Here is a 16,510-nt window from a genome sequence, read left to right as displayed (position 1 = left end):
ATAAATGATTTAATCTCCTGGATGCTTTCATGACAATTAGACCAGTCGCCGGGCCCGTTTCGAAATCGAACTGACTTTGGGTTTTCCGGCCACATCTGAATTGGAGGGGCCCGTGGGACGGGCGGAAAAGGACGGGGGGGGCGGTTCCGGGGAAGCGGCTGCAAACTCACCCGGGGGTCCAGAGAGACAGAGAGAGCTCTTTCGGAGCCCGACATCTGGATAAAAATAGCCAGCTGTCGGTGGTCTCATGATTATGCTATTAACAATGTTCAGATCTAGTAGCATCCTGTGAGTGGGGGCGGGGGGGCAGAGGGGGGGGGCTCCTGTCTCGCAAACAGCACAGTCTGCAACTTGGTAATGACATGTTTACCAGCACTTACCTTGCCTCGGACTTGCCTTCAGCTCAGCTCAGCCTCTAGCAAGAGATGAAAGGGGGGAGCGGAGCAGAGCAATGCCATTTCATTCACCCAGGGTGAAGACGCCAGCAGGAAAACTCCCGGGGACTTGGGGAAAGACAGAGCTTAGCACTAGGGTTGCCAGCCTCCAGGTACTAGCTGGAGATCTCCTGCTATTCCAAATGATCTCCAGCAGAGATCAGTTCACCTGGAGAAAAGGGCTGCTTTGGCAATTGGACTCTATGACATTGAAGTCCCCTTCCCCAAACCCTGCCCTCCTGAGGCTCCTCCCCAAAAATCTCCAGCTATTTCCCAACCTGGAGCTGGCAACCCTACTTAGAACTCAAGTTTCAGGGCCTAGCAAACTCTGGAGTCTAGGTCAGACGGAAGGGAACCTCCTTTCAAAGAGGGGAAAATTCTCACCTGGGGAAGAGTTTGACTTTCTCTGCCCCGCTGTTAGACCCCACCCCAAATCCCTTATGCATAAGAACATAAGAAAAGAAAAGCTGGATCAGACCAAGGTCCATCAAGTCCGGCAGTCTGCTCACACAGGGGCCAACTAGGTGCCTCTAGGAAGCCCCCAAGCCAGACGACTGCAGCAGCACCATCCTGCCTGTGTTCCACATCACCTAAGATAATAGGCATGCTCCTCTGATCCTGGAGAGAATAGGTATGCATCATGACTAGTATCCATTTTAACTAGTAGCCATGAATACCTCTTTCCTCCATGAACATGTCCACTCCCCTCTTAAAGCCTTCCAAGTTGGCAGCCATCACCACATCCTGGGGCAGGGAGTTCCACAACTGAACTGTGCGTTGTGTGAAGAAATACTTCCTTTTATCAGTTTTGAATAAAACCTTTGATTTTTGTCTCTCCCCGCTTCATGCCATTTTCTTTCTTTCTTTTTGATCTGGATTTTTCCCTAGGAAACATATACAGTTTCCAATGAAAGTCCGTAAGTTAGCGATATACATTGTACAGATATGGCACACATAATGACATATATTGCCCATGTCACTACTGCCCTGAACATTAAAACCAGACCAGCTATATCCATGAACACATGAAGCTGCCTTCTACTGAATCAGACCCTCGGTCCATCAAAGTCAGTATTGTCTACTCAGACCGGCAGCGGTTCTCCAGGGTCTCAGGCAGAGGTCTTTCACATCACCTACTTGCCTGGTCCCTTTAACTGGAGATGCAACTGGGGATTGATCCTGGGACCTTCTGCATGCCAAGCAGAGGCTCTGAGACGCCATGAGACACCAGAGGTCAGGAAGCCCTACTGGGGATCCGCGGACCAGGCTCCACCCAGGTAGGCCATGCAACAGAAGCAGCCAGTGATTTCTTGCAACATTTCTGAAATTTATTTCAACCAAAGAACCGGGGGGAGGGAGGCGGGAGCATAAATACTTATGGGATACTTATGGGGCTGTGTTCCACATCAACGCCAACCAGTTACATTTCCTTGGGTTGCTAACATCTACCCCGCTAGCAGTTACTGGTAACCTGCTAGCCTCAGGACGGTGGGGTACCGGGTTCGGTGGGACATGCACTTCTGCCGGTCGATGAACAGGCTGTTGGTTTTGACTGCAATCTCCTTCTCCAGACTCATGCGGGTGTCCTCCAGATTCCTCAGGGACTGCTCAGAGTCCAGAAGCTTCTTCTTCAGGGCCTCAATGGACGCTGTCAGTTCTTCAACTTCACTGACCAGCCTGGGTAGAATTGGTAAACAGAGCCATGAGGATCGGCCCTGCGGACGCGTCTCCCGCCAACCATGTCTCCGAGGTCCACGTACAACATTCACGTACAACGTGGTGTACAGTGTGGTGTAGTGGTTAAGAGCGCTGGTTTGGAGTGGCAGACTCTGATCTGGAGAAGTGGGTTTGATTCCCCCACTCCTCCACAGGAGCGGCGGATGCTAATCTGGTGAACTGGGTTAGTTTCCCCACTCCTCCACATGAAGCCATCTGGGTGACCTTGGGCTAGTCACAGCTCTCTCAGCCTCATCCACCTCACAGGGTGTCTGTTGTGGGAAGGGATTGTAAGCCGGTTTAATTCTTCCTTAAGTGGTAGAGAAAGTCTGCATATAAAAACCAACTCTTCTTCTCCTTCCTCGCTCTTCCCGTGGGTCACCCTGACACCACTGAACAAACCAGAGCGTCTTGCGTTTAAAAAGGCAGAAAATTCCTTTATGAAATGGCCTTCCCAAGGGAGCGGAGGGTTCCCGCTGCATTACTGAAGTAATTGCTTGCAAGCCAGCTTTCTAGCTATGGGGTCTGGAGATGTTTACTACAAATCCGTCCCTGGCTGCTACCTCGAATAATGCCAGCTGAATGCGTATCCACATCAGTCAGGCGCAGATGCCAGCGTGAACAGACCAACCCCAGAGGAATTTCCCTCTGGGGGCCATTATAAAGGGTCAACAGAAAGAAAACGGTCAGTATCTTCTCCCACATCGAGGGACCACACACAGCAACGATTCTCTAATGAAACGTTTGTCCATCGATAGAAACCGATGGCGCCCTTTGAAATCTTTGGATGTCCAGCCGACTCCGGAGAGGGGATTTGCGTTTGGCTGTTGGAGACGGGGACGTTTGTACGTGCTTGAAATCTAGTGCTTGCACAAAGTAAAGAAGCTAAGGAAGTGTGGTGTTTCCCAGTTGCTCGTTCACAAACTCAGGTGTTCATGGGTCTAGGGCAGAGCCGCTTCCACTGGCGTCAGAAATGCGTTCTGACGCAATGATCCCTTTGCTATCTGATGAAGGGAGCGTTGCCTCTCAGAAGTTCACCCCCCCCCCCAAAAAATCTTGTTGGTCTCTGAGGTGCTACTGGACTCGAACCCAGCTCTTCTGCTGCAGACCAATATGGCCACCCTCCGAAACCATCGATCGCTTCGCTTGCCCTTCCCCCGCCACCGCAATATCCTTTTGGAGATAAAGGCAACCACAACCGGCCCTGGACTGAAATTGCATCTCCACCTCATCCACCCCAGCCAAAGGTTATGCAGATCCGCCCTTTAGGCAACGCCACCCCGCACGGAACCTGACCTGAACTGGGCGGCGTCTCTGCAGAGCTCAACATTCGGCCGGAAGGAGCGGTCGTAGAGCCTGGTCTGAGCCACCTTGAGGGGGGTCTCTTTGTCTTTGATGGCTTGTTTGAGCGCGGCGATGTTGTACTCCTGGTCGCCAATCTCCTTTAGGATCTACGGAAGAAAAGTACAGAGGGAGACATGCGGTACACCCCTTGGGTCGGGCAGAGGGATGAAGCCACCTCCTTGTGAGTCAGAACCTCACTCCACGTCGCTCAGCGCCGTCCGCTCGGACTGGCAGCAGCTCTCCTGAGACTCGGCAGCTCCCGGGAACCCCATTAACATCACATTTCACAAATCACAAAAATCACAACATCACACAAGGTTGGAAGAGACCACAGGGGCCATCCAGTCCAACCCCCTGCCATGCAGGATCCCACAATCAAAGTGCTCCCGACAGATGGCCATCCAGCCTCTTGCGCAAATCACTTTCCCCCCATAAAATACATCCTCTTCCCCATAAAAATGTGACATTGATTTGCAAGCGATAGAAGAGGCTTTAAAAAAAAAAAAAAGCTTGTTTGTGGGTTTATGGAAGTTGCCCCGAAAAGACGACAACACCGCAAACATCCGAGCGAAACTCAACTTGCGGGTGTGAAGGACACCGCGTGTAGCTATGATGGCAAAACCCGTTTCCTATTAAGGAACTTGTTGAGGTACATTTTGTGCTGACGAACTGTGGAACTCTTAATATTTCCTGGGTCATCTTTTCTGTGTGTATATAGTTCAGCTGGTTTGCAAGCATTACTGTTTATCACATAAATTTCCTTTGGGGGGACTTTGAGCTGGTACAGCGCAACGGTTACCGAATGTTGCTTAAGATCTGGGAGACCCTGGTTCGAATCACAGCTCTGCCACAAATAAAATGGAGACCACCGATATAAGCCCCTTTGTGTCCCCACTGGGGAGAAAGGTGGGGTATAAATGAAGCAAATAAGTAAAATATTATTGACCAGAGGCAGCCCATCGGCTCTTTGATCGCTCAGTGAACAAGGGCAACGTATCCCTCGTCTCCTTTTCTTTGGGGCTGTTTCGGCAACTGGCAGTGCTCAGCTAAGATCACCTACGTAAGGACCAGACGCCCCAGAAGGACTACAAGCAGGGCCCAGGGCCCAAAGCCTCCTTCTCTGGCCGAGTCCCTGGCAGAGGTATTTACAGATACACTGCCTCCATGCCCAGAGGCTCTCTTTAGCCCCCACCAGCCTCTCTCTCGCAACCAGGGAGGGAACAGCAGCACATACTTTCCTCAGGTGATGTTCCAGCTTGTGCTTGGCATCGTCCAGCTCCTCGCAATGTGTGGTGAAGGCCTCGTTCACCCTGTCGTTCTGCATGCGTAGGTCCTCGGCCGTGTCGTGGAGGATGTTGTCGATCAGGGCCCGGAGGTTGATGGAGGCCAGCCTCTCACGCTCGGCCCGGTAGATGTTGTCGTGGCTGTACGTGGCCCAGGTCTCCGGCGAGGAAGCGCTGCGGGGTGGGGAGAGGAGGGGGAGGAGAAGCGAAGCAGCTCTTACTTTTTAAGGCTGGATAAAGATCAATGACCATGCCCCGAGGGCATCAAGGCTCATCCCAATCATAGAGTTGGAAGGGACAACCAGGGTCATCTAGTCGAACCCCCTGCACAATGAAGGAAATGCATAACTACCTTCCCCCCAACACCGACCCCTACTCCACACCCAGAAGATGGCCAATTCCAAACTACCTCCCCACACCCCAGTGACCCCCTACTCCATGCCCAGAAGATGGCCAAGGTGCCCTTCCTCTCATGATCTGCCTAAGGTCACAGAATCAGCATTGCTGACAGATGGCCATCTAACCTCTGGAAAGTTTACCACCTCCCGAGGAAGCCTGTTCCACTGAGGAACTGCTCTAACTGTTAGAAAGTTCTTCCTAATGTCTAGACGGAAACTCTTTTGATTTAATTTCAACCCGTTGGTTCTGGTCCGACCTTCTGGGGCAACAGAAAACAACTCGGTACCCTCCTCCATATAACAGCCCTTCAAGTACTTGAAGATGGTTATCATATCCCCTCTCAGTCTCCTCCTCCTCGGGCTGAACATACCCAACTCCTTCAACCTTTCCTCACAGGACGTGGTCTCCAGACCCCTCACCATCTTTGTTGCCCTCCTCTGGACACGTTCCCAAGAAATTCAGTGAGGGAGTTTGTGGGCAAAAGGAAGACTTTCCGGCCCTGGCGCCTCTGGACGGAGGACGGACTCCTCACTGTTCCCTGGTTTTCTTTAGAGAGGGAGACTGCTCGGCGAGGGTCCCTTGACACGTTCCCCTCCCTACCTGTCCTCTAATTTCGAGGAGCTGGGATGGAACCGGATGTTGGTGCTCTGGTTATTGTAGCGGCCGCACTTCTCGTCGATGTTGTACGTCTCGAGCTTGTCCGACCAATCCATCTCGCAGATCTGCTTGTGATCTCGGTTTAACCTGGGCGAAGGAAGGAAAGGCGGCAAATATCACGGCCCCATCGGGAGGTCTCCTTCAAGGGGCCACATTGGCGCTGTCCACGACCGGGACAAAATCGTATCGGCGTTCAGCAAACACTGTTTTAGTCCACCTAAGTAAACCCCACAAGGTATGGGTCCAGTAGACCGTGAAGACCTACAAGATTTCCAGGGTCTAAGCTTTTGAGAGGCAACGCTCTCTTTGTTAGAGCTTTGCCTCTCGAAACCTCACATCCCAAATACCTTGTCGGTCTCTTAGCTGCGACTGGACTCAAACCTTTTCTCTTCTACTGCAGACCAACAGGGCTACCCACCTGAAACTATCTACCAGGCATGATTCTTGTGGGAAAATCAGAGAGAGTGGAATTTTGTCCCACCAAAACCCATGGCAGGGAGTCAGATTTTTGATTTAAAAAAAAAACTATTAAGACAAAATGAGAACATAACAAGAAAATAGAAATATAACATTACTAAAATACTCATAATAGAAATTCTTGAAAAGAAACGAAAACCGTGCTGCTAATATAACTAAAATACCTGTAACAGTGACCCAAGCAATACTCTTATTTATCTAAAATCCACATGATTATTACATCACTCCCTCTCTGCGATTTACACATTGTGGTGTTTTTTCCATCCTTGAAATTGTTAAATTCCAGCGATCGTCCAGTTCTTCCATATTTCTGCCACTGTTATAATACGCCAACTTAATTAAAGTATAGGTTTCTTTAACCTTATCAAGCCAATTATTTAAATCAGGGAATTTATTGCTTTTCCAGGGAGTCAGATTTTTTGAATGCTTCACAGTTGCCTCCTTAGGACTGATTTTTTGGGCCAAACCCAGCCTGGGGAGATTTCCAGGGCAAAGGTTGTAGCCATAAGCGGGTTCCCCCAATTCCCAGCCTCGCAGGATAGAAATGCACACGTTTCCTCTTCTTCTCTCTCTCTTTTCACATGGTCACCTACGGGCAATGTAAAGGAAGGCGCAAGGAAGCCATGAAATAATGCGGCACTGAGAGCATCTCCGAACCAAATCAATCCCCAGGGGTGGAATTCGCACTTGACACTTGCTTTAATGAAGGTGATTAAAAATAATTAAAAAGTAATCTGAGCAATGCAGCACCAGGTATGTCAAGATTCCACTTTGTGCAAAGATTTATATATAGCGGCCCTTGCCAAGGATTTTGCAAACGCCGACAAGTCGAGCATCCAATCAGGTGTGGGAGTTTCTAAACAGCCTGGGTGCTTCGGATTCCCAAGGGGTAGCCGTGTTAGGCCCGACTCACACATGCGAGGAAATGAGGGGTAGGCTGAAGGGGGGGAAATGGTCTGCACCACTTCAAAGTGGTGGTGGTGGTGGGAGAATCATAGCTTTGGAATGATCCCCTGTGAAAAATTCCTCGCAGCTAGAAAGTCAGCAGCTCAAGCCAAGAGGGGAAGGGAGACCTTTCTTCCTGCTGGATCGTCCAGCTCTTGGGCAGCGTTACAGAGCAATTGATCTGCCCTTGTTTTTGCCGCCTCTCGCTCTCCTGATGGTTCTGCTTGTTTCTCCCCCCCCCCTGTTTTTCTCCTTCTTCTCTTGTTGGGTTAGTTTGAATAGCACTGTTGACTGTATCTCATGTTTTAATTGGTTAAGAGCTACTGCGGGCAATTAATTTCGTAAAAAGGGGGAGACAAGCAATTGGAGTGAACAAACAAGCAAGCTGTCTTGTCTCTTCTCTTCTCTTCCTCCCCCCACCCCACCCCTGAATGTGCCAGAAGTGATTAAAGTAAGTATATGCAAGCATGGGGGGGAGGATTGCAAAAATGTTATTCAGGAGACTTATTTGCAAAGCTAATGCACACATACACACACGCAAAAGGGGGGGCATTACAGAACTCAAGGTAAGGATGAAGCACGTGTGGTTGGACCTCATCGATTTAACGTATGAATACAGACGCCTCATTTTTCTTCCAAGCCTGCCTCCCAAAATTTATTATCTCATTTTATTAATCTTATATCCCGCCCTTCCCAGCAAAGCCGGGCTCTGCTTTGAGCAATTAATATCCATCACAGAAGTATAATACAATGACAGATTTTGTTTGGCATATTTCCCAGCCACAAGATGGAGGCATTGACTAAGAAAGAGGAAGCAAGAGGAAGCCCTCGGTGGCTAAATGGAACCCCTAGGGTCAGAGGCAGTCTACCTCTGACCACCAGTGCCAGTGGGTAGCAACAGACGGGAGGCCTCAGCCTCTGTGCCCTGCTTATATTTATCGTATGTACATTGTTGATAGGTCACCTTTCCCACCAAGACTCCAGGTGGATTATGCAGAAAGAGTCATAGAACAGAATAGAATCCTAAAGTTGGAAGGGATCACCAGGGTCATCTAGTCCAACCCCCTGCACAATACAGGAAATTCACAACTACCTCCCCCTCCCACACCCCCAGTGACCCCTACTCCATGCCCAGAAGATGACCAAGGTGCCCTCCCTCTCATGATCTGCCTACGGTCATAGAATCAGCATTGCTGACAGATGGCCATCTAGCCTCTGCTTAAAAACCTCCAAGGAAGGAGCGCGCACCACCTCCCGAGGAAGCCTGTTCCACCGAGGAACCGCTCTAAAGGTTAGTCGATGCACCCAACAGCGTGGCACCTCTAATTAGCAACAGCGTGGGGATTAGGACCGCAGGAATGTGAACGTCTGAATGGCCCCAACAGGGTACAGGATCTCGGGCCACCAGAGAGGTTAATCCTGCCCGGCTGTTCTCAATGCAATATATCATACCGCAGCCTTTTGGAGCTCCTGCTGACACAGGCCAGGGCCCTATCCACCAGGGAGTAGCCAGGAGGGGCTCCAGCTGGACTTCAGGAGCTGGCTGGGGAATTTCCCGGGGGTGGGGAGAAGGGGGGAGATGCAAGTTCTGTCCCGGATTCTGCAAAGACGCACAGAAAAAAGCGGCTCTGTCCTACTGCTCTGAACCTTTCTGATTTTTTATATATATATATATATATATATATATATATATATATATATATATATATATATATATATATATATATATATATATATATATATATATAATATAAAACAAAACAAATACAATAATAACAAAAAAAATACAAGAAAAATACAAAAGAGTATCAATTATAATTACCATATACAAAGTTATAAAGTTCAACAAAGCCAAAATACCTTTCTGATTTCTCAGCCAACGCTGCCACCTTGTGGCCCTGACTGGGAAACGCAGGCTCTTTTTTAAAACTGCTTATTTTTTACTTTTAGAGCGCTTGGCATTATCCAAACGGCTTCACCTGCCTTGCCTTGTTGCAGACCTCAAAGGAACCCTGCAAGGTAGGCCAGGTCCCCTTTTATGTTTGCCAACCTCCAGGTGGGGCCTGGAGGTCTCTTGCTATCATGTTTGACCCCCAGACAGCAGAGGTCAGTTCCCCTGGAGAAAACGGTGGACTCTATATGGCTTTGTGCCCTAATAAGGCCCCTTCTCCCCCCCGCACCCTCTTCTCACCATATTTCTCCCCCCAGAGCTGGACACCCAATCCCCAGCCCACTTTGGGCTTTCCATTTATTTATTCACTTCGTTCCCCTCCCTTCCTTATTTCCCAGCAGAGACCCAAAGAGGCTTTACGTCGGTCTCCTCGCCTCCATTTTATCCGCACAACAACCCTGCGAGGTAGGTTAGGCTGAGAACGTGTTGATTGGCCCAAGTAAGTTCACCCTAGGAGCTTCCATGGCAGAGCGAGGATTCGAGCCCGGGTCTCCTAGCGTCAGTCAAGCAGCTTTTAACCACTACACCACATTGTCTCCGTGAGCCCCAGCCCTTGGAACTTGGGGAGGGGCTTCCAAAAATGTTTTTCACCAGACTTATTTGAAAAGCTAATGTACGTGCTCACACACACACACACACACAAAGAGGGGCATCATAGAGCTCAAGGTACGGGACACATTTCCCAGCCACGGCCACAAGACAGCAGCATAGGCTAAGAAAACAGCAGGCGAAACCCTCGGTGACTAAATGGAACTTCCAGGGTCAGAGGCAGTCTACCTCTGACCACCAGTGCCGGCAGCCAGCCACAGAGGGGAGACCTCAGTCTACTTATATTTATTTAACGTACATTATATTTATTTATTTTAGTTATTTAATGTACATTATTGACAGTACACCTTCCTCACCAATGCTGCCACCCGGTGGTCATGACTGGGACACACAGGCTCTTCAAAAAAGGCTTATTGTTAATTTTTCAAGCGCTCGGCATGATCCACACGGCTTCACGTGCTTTACTTTGTTGCAGACCTCAAAGCAGCCCTCTAAGGTAGGCCAGACAACAGAGATCAGTTCCCTGGGGTGGGCACTATGGCTTTGTGCCCCCCTCCCCCCCAAAACCCTCCCCAGACTGCACCCCCCCCCCAAATCTCCAGGTATTTCACCCCCCAGAGCTGGACCCCAGAGATCCCCAGTCCACTTTGGGATTTCCATTTATTTATTTACTTCATCCCCCCACCCCACCCCACCCCGCTGCCTTAATTCCCAACAGGGACCCAACGAGGCTTACATCTGTCTCCTCTCCTCCATTTTATACTGACAACCCTGTGAGGTAGATTAGGCCGAGAGTGTGTGATTGGCCCAAGGTCACCCGGCGAGCTTCCATGGCAGAGCGGGGGATTCGAACTTAGCTCAGCTCTTAGCCCAGCAACTCTAATCACTACACCACACTGCTTCTGTGAACCCCAGCACTTGGAGCTTGGCCTGGAAAGGAACCGGGAGCTCAACGGAGACCTTTTCAAACAGGCAGATGTTAATTTGCATCAGGGCTCAAATAATGGGGGGGGGAGCAGGGGGTCCCATGGGGTACTCAAAATCCCCACCTGTTTTGCCCCTCCCACTGGCCCTCACAAGCCACACCCACAGCTCTGGGTCCCTTGGGATGCTGTACAAATCCTTCTCTCCAGTCCATCAAGGGAAAGAAAATTAGTTTGAATGTTCCCCTGCTGTCTTCTGAGTCTGCTTTGTGAGAGGTGGGATTCTGGAAGGGGAAATTACCCCCCATCCGATGAGAGACACACACATATGCACATCCAATGGAATGGAGTAGCCACTGAGACAGTGGCCATTTATGCATGGGAAGTTTTGCTTTGGGTTTGCCACTCTCGAGATGCATATTTTCCCCATCCGAATCCCCAAAACCCTGCATGGGGCTTATTGTTGAATCTTGAGAATTAGGATGAGAAAAACTGAGCAGCAAATCCAAGGCAAAACCTCCCATGCATGAATGGCCCCAGGGAGGAGGCAGTGATGCCCAGTGGGTGACGCCTTCCACACAGCAGCTTCCCCTTGGCCCCTGAAATCTCTGCCCCAGTCTGCCTCCCCTCCACCCTGTGACCAAATTCCACTTCTTTCCAGGGTAACGGGCCCACAGGCCTCCTGCCCACCGAGGGGAACGGGCCTTACTGCATCTGGTTCACGGCTTGCTTCATCGTCCTCTTCAGGAGTTCTTGGATGTTGCGGATCAGCTCGGCTTCCTAGAGGAAAACGGACCAGATATTGGTAGCAGCCAGGAACTGTGGGGTGGGGGATATCTCCACAGCAGTCAGCACCCCTCTTTGCGACAGGCCATTCATCCGCAAGGCTGCGGCTTTGTGGGAGCAGTGAAAAGACGCGGAAAGTGGTCTTTGCTGTGGAATTCGCCTCTGTTCCTAGCCCTTTTGCCTGCAGAGGGATGGTTGAATGCACAAGGGATGCAGCAGGGCAGAGGAAGCCGGCGTGGCGAACCTGGGAGACCCCGGGTTCACATTCCCACCCTGCTGTCCTGGGTGCCCTTCAGCCGTTCACCCGGTTTTGCCTACCTCGCAGGGTTGTTGTGAGGATAAAACGGAGGAGAGGAGAGCCGTGTAAACCCCTTTGGTCTCCACTGGGGAGAAAGGTGAACGTAAGTTCATAAGAAAAGCCCTGCTGGATCAGACCCAGGCCCATGAAATCCAGCAGTGTGTTCGCACAGTGGCCAACCGGGTGCCTCTAGGAAGCCCCCAAACAAGGTGGGGAATGAATGAATAAAAAAAGAGAAGTTGTACAAGAGATTTTTCTCACCGTTCAGTCTGGTTGCCTGCCTAAAGCTAAAAACAATCAGATCTACCAAAATGGCACTGGAAAATGTGACATATTTTGCTCAAACCGAAACTCAGGACTGATAGTAAAATTACCACCCATGCTTTTCTTTGTTTGTTTTGCAATTTCTAGCCCACCCTCCCCGGTAAAAACAGTAACATCCCAATTAAAATCAACAAAATCCCAAGATTTTAAAATAAAATATTTTTTAAAATAAAAAGATATTAAGCCGGGATCTACAGCTAAGAAGAGGGATAATCAGGACGGCGGTAGTTCCAATCTCTTCTCTGGCACAGACTTACTAGGGGGGTGGGCTGGGCCCGTCCTTTGCTCTCAGCCTACCTTCCCTCAAGTTGTTGTTGTGAGGATCAAATTAGGACGGGAGAACAGAGAGAGGCCCCGGAAAGTTTGGGGGCGCAATCGGTGATGCACGACACGGCCTACCTTGAGCAGCTCCGCCTCCACCTGGTCCCTCACCAGATCCGGGGGCTGCCGGCGCTCACGGCACTGCAGGTTGTCGGTGGCGATGGAGTAGGGGATCTCGGTGGTGTCGAGGGCCCGCTCCAGGCGTACCTTCTGAGCCGCCAGCAGGTCCGTCTCGGCCGTCAGGTCCTCGATCTCCTTCTGCAGCTCCGACTTCCAGAAGTGGATGTCCTGCAGGCGCTCCCCCACTTTGGCGGTCGAGTCCTCCTGGGTGCGCTGCGCCAGGGCGGCGGTGTAGGCCGCCAGGCTCTGGGACTCCTGGCGGCACCGCTCGGAGTGGTCGCGGTCGGCGAAGGCCTCATGGTAGCGGGCGTAGTTGTTCTGGTGCCATTCCTCGGGCAGGTACTTGGCGGTGCGGAAGCCGGCCGTGGCCAGGCCGCAGGAGGAGTCGGGGCCCGTGTTGAGGGCCGCCTCGTAGACCTTCATGGGGAGCTCGGAGACCGGCACCGTCTGCGGGGCGGGCTCCTTGGTCAGCAGCACACCTGTCTGGGCCATGGCTCACCTGGAGACGAGCCACGCAGGAGGGTTCGGCCTACCGTTCCAGGAAAGCCCCCGGCTCGCCCGGGGCCCAGAGGATGCTGGCCTGCACCAACACCTGGCTCTTCTCGGCGTCCCCGTTGCTACGGGAGACACCCCCAGCCAATGAGCAGGCAGCGGCGGTTTGGATTGAAATCCAAACCGTCGCTGCGGCTTTTGTGTTCTCCGGTTGCCCCTGGTGACGCAGGCGGCCAATGAGGCGCCTGGGAAATGTGTTCAGGGGCACGGGCTCGTGGAGGCGATGGGCTTGCAAAGAGGAGGGTTGCAAAGTAGGTCCCTCTTTGCAACCGGCGGGAGGATTGGGGGCGGGGTCTGAGGAGGGAGGGGAGGGGCTTCAATGCCATAAAGTCCAATGGCCTGCGCGGCTATTTTCTCCAGGGGAACTGACCTCTATTGGCTGGAGATCAGTTGGAATAGTGGGAGTACCTGGAGGTTGGCAACCCTAGCAAAGAGGGGGAACTGTCCCGGGCCAAAGTGGGGAGGAAAGGAGAGGAGGGATGTTCCAGGGTTTTCTGGCACAAAAAACAACCAAGTCACAATGCGCCCTAGCTGTGAAGATAGGGTTGCCAGCTCTGGGTTGGGAAATACCTGGAGATTTTTGGGGAGGGTGGCGCCTGAGGAGGGTGGGGTTTGGAGAGGGGAGGGGCTTCAATGCCATAGAGTCCAGTCGCCAAGGCGGCCCTTTTCTCCAGGGGAACTGATCTCTGTTGCCGGGAGATCGGTTGTAATAGCGGGAGATCTCCAGCCACCGCCTGGAGGTTGGCAACCCTACGTGGAGCGTATTAAAATGAACCCCTCCATCAAGAAAAAGCATGACAGGGAACTCAAAACGTTCAAGACGGTGTCAGCGTGGTGACGGCCGAAACGAAAGGGTTTCCCCCCTCTTTGCGCTCGCCCTGGACTTCCTTGGTGGTCTCCCATCCAAATACTAACCAGGGCCGACTCTGCTTAGCTTCTGAGATCTGACGAGATCAGGCTAGCCTGGCCCATCCAGGTCAGGGCAACCCTGCATACGTATGTTCAAAGCCTGAAGCAGGCTTTGAACAAACAAGGATGTATTTATTTTACAAGAGATTTTTAAGGGACAGAACTGCGGCACAGGTCTCCCGGATGACAAAGGAGTAACCTGGCTGGGGCGCTTAGAATTAGACCAGTTATAGCTTTAGAGCAGAGTTTCCCACACTTTTTGAGTCACAGAGCACTTTTCAGGAGAGAAATTCATCACGGAGCACTAATTTTCACCTAGCACCGATACACTAAACTGAATGACAGTAGTATTTTTCTTTCCAGTCTTTCCACAGAGCGCTGGGAGGTGTTTCGCGGAGCACCAAGTGCTCCTTGGAGCAGAGTTTGGGAACCGCTGCTTTGGAGAGTAAGCCTGTATTTTCTTTTAATGCTCTCAGACTCAAAACAGGCTCTGGGTGGGATCCTCTCAGACATGCTCAGGCTCCCCACCCACGCCAGCCTGCCCTTTCCCAAGACTCAAAAGTTCCAGGTCTTTCTCATCACCAGAGACAGGCCTAAAAATTGGGGGCCCTATTCCCTGCCCTAGAAACAGGGCCCGACCACTTTGCGACACACTTTGTGACTACCCCAGGGACACCAAGCAAGGCTGAAACTATCAGTTATTGCCCTGCACGGCTTCCTGAAACCTTCAGCAGGCACAGAGGCCTGGGTCTTGCTTGAATTTCCCACACAGTGCCCTTTGGAGCAGTCTCCCAGGACAGCTCCATGGAGAAGCCAGTAGTCTTGTCTTCAAGACACCAGATTGGTGGCAGTCATGGCAACACCAGACTCAGCATCTCCAAATTATGTTCTGCTGCCAAGTGACACACAGTGGCACGCACACAGGGGGAGTCTTCATTTTTTAATCTTTTGAGCTACCCAAATTTATTGTCATGGGCTGGAAGAGATCCAAGCTCCTTCCACGGCAGAGCATCTTGGTGGCACGCTGCAGGCGCCCGGGCCAAATCCCGGCACCGCTGGGTCAAGTAGGAAGAGTTGGGGAGGATCTTTCTCTGCCCAAGATCCAGCGCCAGCTGGACGATGACTGGGATGGAAGGCAGCTCGAACCCAGCCTCTGCAACATGAAAAACCGGACAAGCTGGTCTCCAGTCACACGCAGGCTGACTCACTGCCAGAGCAGCCACAGCAACCGCTGAAGAATATGCATGAACCACCAGCCCCATGACTGAGTCATCATGCCTAGAATCATAGAGTTGGAAGGGACCAGCAGGGTCATCCAGTCCAACCCCCTGCACAATGCAGGAAATTCACAACTACCTCCCGCCCCCACACCCCGTGACCCCCTACTCCATGCCAAGATGGTCAAGATGCCCTCCCTCTCCTGATCTGCTTAAGGTCATAGAATCAGCATTGCTGACAGATGGCCATCTAGCCTCTGCTTAAAAACCTCCAGGGAAGGAGAGCTCACCATCTCCCAAGGAAGCCTGTTCCACTGAGGAACCGCTGTTAGAAAATTCTTCCGAATGTCTACACGGAAACTCTTTTGATTGAATTTCAACCCGTTGGTTCTGGTCCGACCTTCTGGGGGAACAGAAAACAACTCGGCGCCCTCCTCTATATGACAGCTCTTCAGGTCCTTGAAGATGGTTATCATATCCCCTCTCAGTCTTCTCCTACCAGGGTTAAGATGAGAGCAGGTCTCTTGCCTGGTGGTGCAAAGCCGATTCTTTCAGAAGCACCGTACTTTGGCCTATAACCCATCAAAGTATACAATCATTTCCCAAGGAACTACAATACACCTTAACAGCACAGGTTCCGAAACTCCTCCGCTTTCATTTACTTCCCCCCTCTTCCAACAAAATTGCTGGTCCTTATGACAAAACCGTGAGTCATCAAAGATGCAAAGCTTTTCCACTGTTTCGGCTCTCCCCAATAAGAATAATTCCGCATCTAGATCTTGGGAACACAGCCCTGGGAACCTTTCACCGGATTGAAGCCGACGATCCGGGAAGCCTCGTTTAGGATGAAAGGAACAAGCAAGCTCACTCGACATTTTTTTTTAAATTTCATTTTATTAGGGTTTTAAAAAGGTATCTATTTCTCCAGCAGGTAAGTCACATTTGAGGATTGTAGGAGTTCAATTTCAGACAAAGGGAGGAGGGAGGGGAATCAGCTTTGCATTACTTCACTATAGCTCAAGTGTTTTTATATTTAAATTGAATTTTAATAATATGCAAGCCAAGCTCAGCTTCAATGCAGGATATATTATATGTAATATCTTCCCCACATTCATGTTAAGTTTGGTTTACACAAGGGGGGGGGAAAGAGAGAAGAGGAAGGTCAACCAGTGGGCATTCATCTGACTCAAATGAAAACAGAACGCCCCCCCATCCCCTCCCCAACAAGCTCAATGCATGTGTTTTAACAGCAGCCTTCCAGAAGTCACAGCTGGAGGGTGACCGGCGGAAATTTGCCACCCGTGA

At 51.0% G+C, this 16,510-nt stretch overlaps 1 protein-coding gene across 1 annotated transcript; it reads right to left on the bottom strand.

The window, feature by feature from the left end:
* Window positions 1-1,894: 1,894 nt before the first annotated feature.
* Window positions 1,895-13,019, bottom strand: TEKT4 (tektin 4). The gene is made up of 6 exons (XM_056866303.1): window positions 12,486-13,019; window positions 11,388-11,458; window positions 5,777-5,920; window positions 4,729-4,951; window positions 3,447-3,601; window positions 1,895-2,111 (listed from the first exon to the last, which is right to left on the bottom strand). The coding sequence occupies exons 1-6, from the start codon at window positions 13,017-13,019 to the stop codon at window positions 1,895-1,897; spliced, it is 1,344 nt and encodes a 447-aa protein (XP_056722281.1).
* Between the last annotated feature and the right edge of the window lie 3,491 nt (window positions 13,020-16,510).

Source organism: Euleptes europaea, chromosome 21 (genome assembly GCF_029931775.1).
Source record: "Euleptes europaea isolate rEulEur1 chromosome 21, rEulEur1.hap1, whole genome shotgun sequence".
Taxonomy (NCBI): Eukaryota; Metazoa; Chordata; class Lepidosauria; order Squamata; family Sphaerodactylidae; genus Euleptes; species Euleptes europaea.
This window is presented reverse-complemented; position numbering and strand designations above follow the sequence as displayed.